Source organism: Ips typographus, linkage group LG8, assembly GCF_016097725.1.
Source record: "Ips typographus isolate SLU linkage group LG8, UJ_Ityp_2.0, whole genome shotgun sequence".
Taxonomy (NCBI): domain Eukaryota; kingdom Metazoa; phylum Arthropoda; class Insecta; order Coleoptera; family Curculionidae; genus Ips; species Ips typographus.
In genome coordinates, this window is record NC_138429.1 from 7,513,440 (window position 1) to 7,525,219 (window position 11,780).

The 11,780-nt window shown below is 33.2% G+C and overlaps 4 protein-coding genes across 4 annotated transcripts; 2 read left to right on the top strand and 2 right to left on the bottom strand.

Moving 5' to 3' along the window:
• Positions 1-97: 97 nt before the first annotated feature.
• Positions 98-5,697, top strand: Pi4KIIalpha (phosphatidylinositol 4-kinase II alpha). The gene is made up of 9 exons (XM_081985739.1): positions 98-303; positions 486-739; positions 1,014-1,132; positions 3,777-3,977; positions 4,028-4,159; positions 4,218-4,399; positions 4,455-4,716; positions 4,770-4,942; positions 5,000-5,697. Exons 2-9 carry the CDS (start codon positions 520-522, stop codon positions 5,076-5,078), a joined length of 1,368 nt encoding a protein of 455 aa, XP_081841865.1. The 5' UTR covers positions 98-303; positions 486-519; the 3' UTR covers positions 5,079-5,697.
• NdufA3 (NADH:ubiquinone oxidoreductase subunit A3) lies at positions 5,644-6,098 on the bottom strand. The gene is made up of 2 exons (XM_081985752.1): positions 5,915-6,098; positions 5,644-5,859 (listed from the first exon to the last, which is right to left on the bottom strand). Exons 1-2 carry the CDS (start codon positions 6,012-6,014, stop codon positions 5,711-5,713), a joined length of 249 nt encoding a protein of 82 aa, XP_081841878.1. The 5' UTR covers positions 6,015-6,098; the 3' UTR covers positions 5,644-5,710.
• Positions 6,099-6,264: 166 nt separating this feature from the next.
• On the top strand, positions 6,265-7,657 carry LOC145733103 (uncharacterized protein C1orf198 homolog). Its single transcript, XM_081985749.1, has 2 exons — positions 6,265-6,733; positions 7,280-7,657. Exons 1-2 carry the CDS (start codon positions 6,359-6,361, stop codon positions 7,424-7,426), a joined length of 522 nt encoding a protein of 173 aa, XP_081841875.1. The 5' UTR covers positions 6,265-6,358; the 3' UTR covers positions 7,427-7,657.
• An 807-nt stretch (positions 7,658-8,464) lies between these two features.
• Positions 8,465-10,670, bottom strand: LOC145733099 (uncharacterized). Its single transcript, XM_081985740.1, has 4 exons — positions 10,525-10,670; positions 9,202-9,956; positions 8,944-9,143; positions 8,465-8,886 (listed from the first exon to the last, which is right to left on the bottom strand). The coding sequence occupies exons 1-4, from the start codon at positions 10,575-10,577 to the stop codon at positions 8,596-8,598; spliced, it is 1,299 nt and encodes a 432-aa protein (XP_081841866.1). The 5' UTR covers positions 10,578-10,670; the 3' UTR covers positions 8,465-8,595.
• Between the last annotated feature and the right edge of the window lie 1,110 nt (positions 10,671-11,780).

The following is an 11,780-nucleotide window of genomic DNA, read 5'->3' on the forward strand; positions in this document are numbered from 1 at the left end:
CATTAGCCAGAGATGAGAAAAGACGAAAAGAAGATTTTCTTGTTATGTGTTTTAACGTCATCTGTCAAATATTCATTGTTTCTGAATCAGCTGCTGTATTATTCTTTGACCAAAAATGCAAAAATTCCGTCATTTTCCTTGATATTGGCTTCAGCCAGAAAACATGTTGAAACTATAGAGTTGAGCAACAGTTGTTGTCACATTGTCAATTATTATCTTTCTTTTTTACCAGTAGCCATTGCTATATCCAGTGTGATTGTTAAATGTTTAGCTACAAGACTCCTTTAAATATCTCTAGTCCAGGTAAACTAATCTAATTTCATGGTTCTTTAGAGTTATTGCGCATCCCACGCCACCTAAACGCACCCCTTGTGGCTTTAAGAGGGAAGCTGTACAGAGCAAATACTTTCATTATCTTTGTTGTTATCTATGCCAACATGTAGTATAGTGTAAATATTCTTAAACAACAGCTTGTGTTGTTCCAGTCAGCCCAAGTTTGATCCAGATGCACAGAGGGTGATGAGTGCCAGTGAATCAGTTGGCATCCTAGTCAACACCAGCTCTGAACTGGAACCATCTAGATCAACACCCCTTTCAATTGTATGCCACAGTAGTGATGGTGAGGATGTGCCTTTAGTACCAGAAGTTGCTTTTGATACCAACTTGGATTCCCCGGGGATAAATAGAGAGTCTCAGCCCCTGCTTGGGGGGCTTGAGATCTCTTATAACAGCTTTCCTGGTAAGGTTTTGTTTAGTACCTATACTTAAGTCTTTGAAGAAGCTAGGAACAGTAACATTGTGGGCCTGGCACACAGTTAACAAATTTTGAAACAAAAGAAATTTTACCTTGTAATTATTTAATTAGTGCAATTTAGCTAGAATGTACAACTGGTGCATGAAAGCAAATTGCAGTTATGTTTGGTTTAATTTACATTTTTTTGCCTTTAATATTGGTATTTGTAGGGTTGGACAAATGTACACAAATTAACAAACTCTTTAAAAACTTATTTCAGATGACCCTGAATTTAGTGAATTGGTTTGGCAAGCTGAAACTGCCATTGATAATGGGATCTTTCCAGAAAGGATATCTCAAGGTTCAAGTGGGTCCTACTTTGTCAAAAACCATGCAGGGGTAAGCTTATATTTACCTTATAAACCTATTTTTCCAATACTTTATTTTTTTAACAAAATATTTGAAAAATTAAAATTTAAAATATGGGTTATCTCAACCTGCACTTAAACAGAATTGGTAATGGAGTATTATAATGGGCAACCATGCCTAAAAATAAAAAAATCGGGTGTGTAACTGATAGAACACAAAGATAAAAGTAATAATTGCTTCAGTTAAATATATACAACTACATAAATGTTGTGTATTTTATACATAAAGCATACATTAAGACAGTTTGAATTATAGGGGAGGCTCACTGTAAAGACTAAAGTAAAGCCCTTTGGTATAATTCAAATATTAATTAACAAAATTGTTAGTAATTACTGGATATTAATAAAACTTAAATTTTATTCAATCAATGAGAGTTTTTGTCCCTAAATCAGTAAATGAATTAAAAATATGTAAAGTTTGTGGTGTTGGGGACATTAATTAAAATTGGGTCTAAAACCCAAAAAGTTTTTTATTTTAATTTTTAATTAAATTGTATTTTCACATTTTTTATAGCTCTGGAATTTTAATCTGATTTGGATTAACAAGACAGTGATTTTAATCAAGCTCAATATAGCTGACTGAGCTTGAATTTTGTTATTTAAATATTATCATATACATGTTTTTGTGGGTTTTTACTTATTAAAGCTATGGGAAGATAACTATAAAGATTTTAGGTTTTTATTTAAAACTGTTACACATTTATATTAAAAGGAATTATGCAAATAAATAACTCAGACTTTAGAAAATATTCAAATTTGAACTACAAGACCAGTATCCAGGTAGTCCAGGGTTCAGTATCTGTTAAGGAGATGTGAGTTAAGTAAATCAAAATAATACTATTATTATACAGGGTGATTCCAAAGTTGGTGCTTTCCTTTCACCTACGAATACGCTTCAAAAAATAAGTTTTTTTTTCTTTGACGCTTTTTGGAAATATGAACAATAACGAAGATACAGGGTGTCAAAATTTTACTGAAAAAAAAAAACAAAATAAAAAATAACTTAAATTTAATTTTAACTAAGACATAAACATAAACAAAAGATCTTATTTATTTAACTCAATTACTTTTATTTTGATATCAACAGACATAAACATAAACAAAAGATTTCAGCCGCCTTTGAACTAAGTTTTAATAATTTGACATTTTAAATTAAGACAGCATTTAATTTTAGGCACGCATTAAGATGGTTTTTATTTTTTTACTCGAAAGCGGTGCGTCGTAGCAAAAAATAATATAAGGGGTTTCATTTTTAGAATTGAACAAGGAATTCAATAATAAATTTTATGTTGAAAAAAAAACTAGTAGGGTAATATATTTTTTCGAAAATGTTTTTAAAAAATTATACGCGCGCCACTGGTAAACGCAAAAAAAATTGTTGTTTCTTGGAAAATTTCCTTTCCACGTAGCTACTGACACCTACAAAATTTTGTTTAATTACTTCAAGTGGTTTGGCCAAAATCATAAAATATCTTCGTTATTGTTCATATTTCGAAAAAGCGTTAAAGGAAAAAAAACCTTAGTTTTTGAAGCCCTATTCGCAGGTGAAAGGAAAGCACCAACTTTGGAATCACCCTGTATAATTTTTTTTTTAAATATATGATAGCTGCCCAAAATCTTACTGATACCTGTTCCAAATCTAGTTAGATTTGATTATCATTAACATAAAATTGATAAAAGTTCAAATTTTTTTGCCGGTTTGCCATTTTGCCATTTTTTGACAACAAGTCTGGCAAAAAAATGGAAAGTTTAAATATTTTCATTCTTTTGATTCTCAAAGTTCTGCAAAAGTTTATGGATTTGCTTGGGCTGATATTTCCTCTCTTTTTATAGTTTTTCTATCATACAGTCCTCATGTTTAACAGTTTCAGTAAAAAAACTACTTTCTAGCTAACTACCTTAAAAATCATCAAGTGATACTACTTTAAGCCATCATTCTTTATTCAATCATAAATAAGGCTAATACTAGCAACTTGTAAGTAAATAAACTGAGTGCTATGTCAACCTGGAAAGTGATTTTTTATTAGGTTATTTTTAAAACTTCATCATTTTTGAATAAAACAACAGATTCTGTTTTGACTACCATTGAGTTTGATTTATTGGCTGTTGGCTGATAGGAAACAACTTTGACTTTAAAATGCACTATAAATGTACTATACAGGGTGGGAAAGGAGAGCATGCAAAAAAGTTAAATTTTTAAGTAGTCCCCAATTAGCCATTGATTTTTTTGTACTGTTGTTTAAGTTTGTATCGCCGGACGTTTTTGGTCGTTATCCAATTAACCTCCTGTGTCTCAAGAAATATCTATTTATCCGAAAAATACGACTTAATCTCAAATTAAGGCACTATCTTTGATATATCATTCTAAGGGTCTGTACTTTCACTTCAGAATAACAATAATCTGTATAAAAATTATTTTATTCTAAAGATAGAGTCTTACAGGCCTGAAACATGTTGAGGATGCCTTTTATTTGTTAAGGCTAAATACATTTATTATTTATTGTTGTACTACATTGATTTTGTAAAAGCATTTCTCTTTCTCATAAGGAAATAACAGTGTATAAGTGAATTTGACACTTATTCTTACAATATTATATAGATTTTTTATCACTTAGAAGATAATTGCCGTATTCAAACCAAAAGATGAAGAACCATACGGGCGCCTAAACCCAAAGTGGACCAAATGGATGCACAAGTTGTGCTGCCCCTGTTGTTTTGGCAGATCATGCCTTATACCAAATCAAGGCTATCTTTCAGAAGCCGCAGCCTACCTTGTAGATAGCAAATTGGGGTTGGGAATAGTTCCAAAGACTCGAGTATGTTATATTAATGCTGGTTTGTCAAAATTTAAATGCACAAATTTTAGGTGGTTAAACTGGTGTCTGAAACTTTTAATTATATAAGAATAGATCGGCAAAAAGCTAGAGTTAAAAGAGCCATAGTGGAACAATTTCCAAATGTAGGTTTTAGGTTCAATAGAATAGGATTACCGCCAAAGGTACACAAAAAACTGTGAACTAACAATTTGGTTTTTAGACAGTAAAGTTGTTTTTTAGGTAGGTTCATTTCAGTTATTTGTGGACAATTACAAAGATGCTCACTACTGGTTGTCTAAATTTGAAATGGAACCTTTGCCTCCACCTTTGGATAAAAGGTTTCAGATGCAATTTGAGCGATTAGTGGTTCTGGATTATATAATTAGGAACACAGACCGAGGAAACGATAATTGGTTGATCAGGCAAGTTTTTAATAAACCCAATGCTAAATCGGTCATTAATTGACTGTTTTGACAGGTACGATCAACCGGCTATAGCCAATGGGAGCACCGTTAGTGAGAGAGTAGATCTAAGCGAATCTACTGATTGGAGTGTGGTTCATTTGCCTGATATTCGAATTTCAGCGATCGATAATGGGTTAGCTTTTCCGTATAAACATCCGGATAGCTGGCGGGCTTATCCCTATCATTGGGCCTGGCTACCACAAGCCAAAAAACCTTTTAGTCAAGAAATAAAAGATTTAATCTTGCCCTCCTTGAGTGACATGAATTTTGTACAGGTTAGTTTTATTTTCAGTTATCTCTAATTTTTCTCTCTCTAATTTTATTGTAGGATTTATGTGAAGACCTTTACCTTCTCTTCAAGCAAGATAAAGGTTTCGATAGAACACTGTACGAACGTCAAATGTCGGTAATGCGAGGCCAGATTTTAAATCTGACTCAGGCCTTAAAAGATGGAAAATCGCCGGTACAATTGGTCCAAATGCCCGCTGTGGTAGTTGAAAAGTAATTCAAACTAAACCTTTTTTATAATTTATCTTAATTTTTTGCCGTTAATTTCAGGTCTCAGGGTCACCAGCCTCGATTTTTCAGTTTTACCCAACGTTTTCAGGATAAGAGTCCCTTCTTTTCATGGTGTTAACCTACACTTGTTTATTGTACACAACCAGGGACATCTAGTAGACAATTTTTTTTTTTTTTTTTTAATTTTATTGGTAATTTATAGGGTATATGCATCAACCTCCAACTTTTATTGTGTTGGAATCATCCTTTTAACTATTTTTTCTATGTCAGTATAGATTTTATAATGAGATTTAGGTTCTTAATTGTGATGCGTTATTTTAAGGTAAGTAATTCAAAGGGAAATATCAGAAGAGTTCAGTGAAGGTGTAATTGTTTTTTTACAATTTTGAATTATTTAGGACAAAAGATATGATCATCTAGAAAATGGCTGTGGCTATGGTAATTAAAGAGATTTGTAACAACTAGATGGTAAACCAAAACTATGATTTTAGATTTTGTCTAAATTTCTTAAAAAAAAACTTCTACGCCCTATGGTATCTTCTACTTTGTATAAAAAAATGACACCGCCAAATAGTTTCTGTAGACCAGTTTATATTATACTACCCCTCATCTCATGTATGTATATGATAATATTTTTGTAATTTAGGTTCTGATTTTTTTTTAAGTGATAATAAAGCAGTTGGTAAATGAACAGATTGTACATATATTAATGATTAAATAAAAAGTTACTACAATAATTATGTTTTACTTCTATGGTTTGGATGTTAAATCACACTGAGTTTTTAGTCTAGCTACTCTTGGGTCATCATGACGGTAAACTACGACATGGTCTCTGTACGGTCTGTTATTTCCGTCAGTATCGTAGTATCTTTTTACCGTATACCACAGGAGACCGAAACCTAAAAAAGGCGCCTCAGTTTAGATTGTGTAGAGTTTAGAATACACTTGACTTACCAAATAGGCCTGCGCCACCACTTACCATAAGTTCAGGCCATTCATTCCAGCCTTTTTTAAGGAGCCCTACTAAACCCCGGTTTGCAGGTGCAGCCGCCATTATTTTGTGCAGGAAACCTTAGGGGAAAATATGAGCCCCCTCTTGCAGTTCTAACCTATAAAATTTGACAAGTTGATTACACAACTACCACTGAACTCAAAAGGTTTAATTAAGCTAGAGAGGAAAGCCATTTATCTGAATGAAACGGAAAATAACCAAATCATGTGAGTGAGGAGGATAGAGATAGAACCAAAGATTATCTGGTTGTCAGATGTCAGTTATTTAAAATGTCAGCTGTCTAATGAATTTGATTAGACATTTTTAAATTGTTTATTTGTTTACTAAAACAATGCTGACCGAATGTGCCGTTAACAAACTGTAAATTTGGAGTGTTAACTGTAAAAATGTCACTCCAAAACGTGGCTGACGAATACTTTAGCACCCTCAACCCTATAGCATCTCGGCTGTATGCCGATTTACAAGAAACCAGGGGGGCATATGAAGACTTATGGAAAAAGCTGTCCCCAGAAGACCAAGACCAAATATTGACCGAAAGTATTATCAAACCGGAGATATCCATCAAGTATGATGTACCTCAGAGCTGTAGAAGTGACGATTATGCGGTAAAAGTGGTGGTTGATGACCACTGCTCATACAGAGACGAGCACTCAGGGCCTTTTACATTTAGAACTAAAAGCCAAAGAAACCTCACCATATTTCACGAAGAACGTTTAAAAGTTAAGCCCCAAAGAGAGACTGTACCAAAAGCTGTACCAAAGGTATGTAATGTTGCCTGTTTGAGTAATTTACTTTTATAAGAAGTAAGTAATACTGAAGGTGCCTTATCAGCTTCTGTGGGGTTGAGGCAATACTAAAACAATAGAGATGTTACCTAAACACAACACTATATAAGAGAGAATGTGATAAATTTTGTGTAAAAGAGTGCCATACACACTTTCACATTCAAAACATAAACATTTAGTAGTTTAGTACTCATTTTATAATTAATATTGATTCTGGTGTTACTTGTATCTAGGGTCAAAGAAGTGCAGGTTTATCTCTTTTTAAGAAGTATTAATAATTCTATTTGGTTTGTGTCAATCAAAGCCATTATTATGACTTTAGGTATTAAACTTAGATTAGTGAAAAGGTGACTTCACCTTATGACTAGAACTAACCCTTGAATGTTTGAGCATCTACAAAGGTAAGCAAATTAAAGTTCTGCTGCTTATAAGTATGAAATACAAATTATCAATTTAACATTACTTACTTCCATAGCAATAAATTTCTTGCAACTTTTAATTTATATTATTTAATTGTTTCAGAAACCAAATGTACCCTTATACATTCAGGAGACTCAGGAGAACATAGATTTAGAAGACATATCATGCCAGACACCAAAAAATGGAGATGCCAGTTCAAATTCCAACACTTTACCCAAAACTGGACTGGATTTTTTGGATAACTGGTAGTTTAAATAATTTCATCAGGTAACATTATACCTGAACTATTTACAGAATATTTTCATTGTGCTCTATTTATTCTCATAGTTGTTTATATTTGCATTTATTACTACTTAATAATGAATTTGCAAATTCAAAGCCATAAAGCTTGATAGTTGCAGCAGTTTACAATTTTTTTTTTTAAATAGATAGATTTGATATACAAGGATCAACATGTATTTGCCAAACAAATTGAAGTCACCTTGTGTTTTATTTTATCCTGTAAAAAAATCAAAAACTTTATCATATTTTAATAGCTCTACAAGGTAATTATTGTGTATCATAAAAGAGCTAAAACCCTACAAAAACGAAGTTTAGTGGGGGGCTACTATCCTGTATACATTTCATTATGTTTTAGCGCGTTAAAGCGGAAAATGAAATATGCAGAGGCAAATAGCAACCGGCGGCCGCCCCGCTCTTAGAAATTAACTATTCTTGCTTGCGCCGGTTGTAAATGAATAATTGCTCCCTGCAGTGTTCTGTGCAGGAAGTAAACAACCCACTTCTGGCTACTGGCACTATGGATTTGTTCAAAAATTAATCTTAATATTTGAAGAATAATTTTGTGAAAATAAAGATTAATTTCAGGTACTTCAGGTTATGAGGAGTCTATATCTCACTCCTCAATTTACATTTAATTAACAAAAGAGTCATCACAGTTTGCTATTAGCTAATTTTGCAAAAATGTCATTGTTGTATAAGAGCTGTATTAATAATTGTCACATTCAAAGTAAAATTCTGCTAATCTATTAATAGCAGACACTTTCAAATTTTAATAAATGAACCTATTATTATCACCTGAATTGAATATAATTAATAAATTCTCACATTGTGAGGCTTATATTGAAATCAAATTTTATTGTCACTGAGCTGTTTGGTCGATCCCCTTTTTCTTGAAGGTTTCCTTTGCTTTAATTTTCTTTTGTTTGATTGAATTCAATTTCCAGCAATTTTTTTTGCGTTAATTTATACCTTTTTAAAGAAATTGACAATAAAAAAAAAACAACATGCAATGCTACTTTTTCAATTTATTAAATAATGATAAGCGGTCGTCATAGAAAGCCCGAAAATTATTCCTAATTAACTAAATTTCTAACTATAAGTAACTTCTTCATTAACAACTACTAAACACATTAAACCTAAACCACATTTCCGGTTTTGTTTTGTTTAACGCGGATAGACCCCACTTTAGTGGTAACTCCTGCTTTTGCCCACTTTTCCTCTTGTTTTCGGCACGCATAAAAGCAAAGGCGGCAAAGTAGGTGAACGCAAAATAAAAAAGTAAGTCCTATCAAGCAGGCAAACGCATTCAAAATAATGACGTTAGACCAGGATATTTTGGGATAAACCGATTCTTCAGGAATTTCTCTTTCTGGAAGTACCTGGCAGTATATTAGGTCGCGGGTCACGTCCACGTTCTTAGACTCCGTCTAGAGTAAAATTTGAATGTTGTTAAGTTTGTTGCTATTTTGTGAGGATTGACTAACCTGCAGGACAGTACGCAAAATATTGTCGATGCGTTTGCAGAACTTCTGTTGTTCGGTGGTGTAGTAGATCTTCGTGAGTTCAGAGCAAGCATTGGAGCATATTAAGTCTGCCAGTAAGGGTTCTGAGTTTGCCTCCACTGATGTTTCTGATAGCAGGGGATCTTGTGTACCAAATGTTACTATACAGGTACATTTTCTCACTGAAAAAGTATTCACCGATTACTCATCTTACAGAATGTCTATGACACTGATACTTACTGTGAACCGACTTCTCCATAGATTTGCTGATGACTTCTTGATGTTTCATTTCAATGTGGGTGCCATTGACCAAAGTGCCTCGAACAGCTTCTCGAATTTTTCTAGAGCAACACCTCTTCTTTTTCTTGCCTGTTACATCCTCATTGGCGTCTCTCTTAGTCAGGTTTCTGTGGTGATGGTGATGGTTAATTCTAGTTTCTGCTTTAATGTCTTTCAGAACGCTTGTATCGTTATTGTCAAAAAATTGTATGAAGAAGGTTACATTTGCCTGTCCCTGAGGGAGCTCAGTTACGTCACTTTGGTTGTAAGGGGCTTCAGTGTTAGTGGAAGTTATGTTGAGCAGTTTTGGCTCGTATTCCTCTATTTTCTCGAATTTTTTAAGGTGAACTTGTCGTCTAGGTCTTTGAGGCTCAGCTGTTTCTTTTTCAACAGTAGTGGAGTTATTATCCGTTACATTTTGAAAGTCAGTCTGGTCAGTAATTGTATCATTATGAGTTTCACTCCTTGTAATTCTGATGACTGCTTCATTGGTCCGGTTACTAGACTCTGCATGTGTTTTATTATGGTCCAGCACGGGACTCACATCTCTCTTGATAATGTGTAGTTTCTTTCCAACGTATTTGGTTGCTTTGGTAATGGATGTAGAAACTTTGGTGAAAATGTTGCGTCGGGGTCGTTCCAAGTTTTCTGGATCACGACGATGTTCAGGAGGACAATGATGGACAGTTTCATTGTTAGTTGGCAGGGATGATATGCTGTAAATGAAAGAATAGTGCTAGTAAAGCCCGGTTGATACCTCCAAATTAAAAAGTTCAACTTGATTTAGAAATTAATGCGGTTAATACTAGAAAATGTGTTAAAATAAAAAAGAAGTTTAGGTATGAATTATTATTTGTAAAATTAAAAATAATAAATAATGGATGAAGATATGTTTTCTTTAGTGGTTACCGCACTAGTGGGAATGATGAAAAAAATCGGAGATATGAAAATAAGACCCATAAAGAAGAAATAAGTGGAAAAACAAATAAAGAAAGGTTTACATTTGAAATAGTTTACTACAGTTTATTAGAACTAAAAGTGACGAAAGGTACACAAATTAGCGCAAATTTTACCCAAAGCTAAATTCATTTTAGTCAAATGTAAATTTTATTGAAAGTTTAGTTTACTTTGGACTATTTGGAGGTATAAACTGGGCATTATTTGAGGCATCAATTTTCATATAATAAATGTTGGATTTAAAACTTTTGGAGTAAAATCTGCTTTAAAATGTAAGTCAAAGGGTGACTTAAATTATTTTTAATAAAAAAACTTTAAAAAACTTACCAATTCCACTGCCAAATTGTCACAACAATCACTATTAGCACTATAACTTTCATGTTGAAGGCCAATCACTAAATGTGCCAACCTCCTGGTGTTTTGCATTTTATAACCCATTGTCTCAACACTACCTAGGTACTGCTTATTATGTGGTATCTTTGTCAGACACATTGATTTACTTTGATGAAGCTTATAGACAGGTGAGTAGTTGTTAAGAGAGGGGTACATGGTACTGCCCAGTTTTATCACTAATGGATATGTATTATAGCAGGGTTACTATAAAAATTGAAATAATTCTAAAATATTCCATATCAGAAGTAAATTTTTTTGTTTGTTTTCGTTTAGCTATAGGGCCGTATCGACCATTCGATCAGTGCCGCAAATCACCCTTATTTAATTTTGATTTATTTCGCTTCGCTTACTGGAAAACACTCCACGTCAATCACTTGGATATTAATAAAAGATTTCCAGAATGGCAAGAAAAATGACTTTTTAAGAACGTCAATGTCGAACGTATATGAGGGGATTTGGGACTAGGGCGCGGGAGGAAATCTTAACATTTTAAGTGCCAGAAATGGAATTTCCGGCTGTTTAATTTTCCCATCCCTCTAAACGTTTTAGATCTGCTGGATTGATGCGCCAGTAATCGTCTTTTTGGTTGTCGTCTGGGCTTGAAAATCTATCAGGAAAAATTACTACACGAGATTCCCCTCTCGGCCCTGGGCGAATCGCTTATTTGGCGCTAAAAGCCCTAACGATCAAATTGAATTTGGTTTTATTGGATCAAAATTGAAAGATGTCATTTTCGAGGTTTATTGCCTCGACATCGATGTGTTTTTCATGCTGAAAGTGTACTTATTTATTACTTCCAGGTTTGTCATTAGCCGACAAGACATGTTTCGCTGAATTTAGTTTTTGTCGAAAATATGAAAGCAATTTAATTTTCTTTCGTTTTGATAAATCTGAGTAATAAATTGTAACTATTTTTCAATAACAACAAACCACTCTGGAGGAAATTAAGTTTAAAAAAGTTAAAACATTATTGGTTTATCGTTTTTTTTTGTGGTAGAAAGTGTAACACAAAATTGAAGACCAAAAATATTTGTTTAATGAAACATCTTGTGTACTTTTAGGTTAGTTTAAAGTTTTTTATTACTTTTCACATGTCTGTGATATATCATTTTCAATATGGAAATTATGTATTACTGGTTTGGCGTATCGATTAGAGTCATTCATGGAAAAGATATTAGACACTTTAAGTG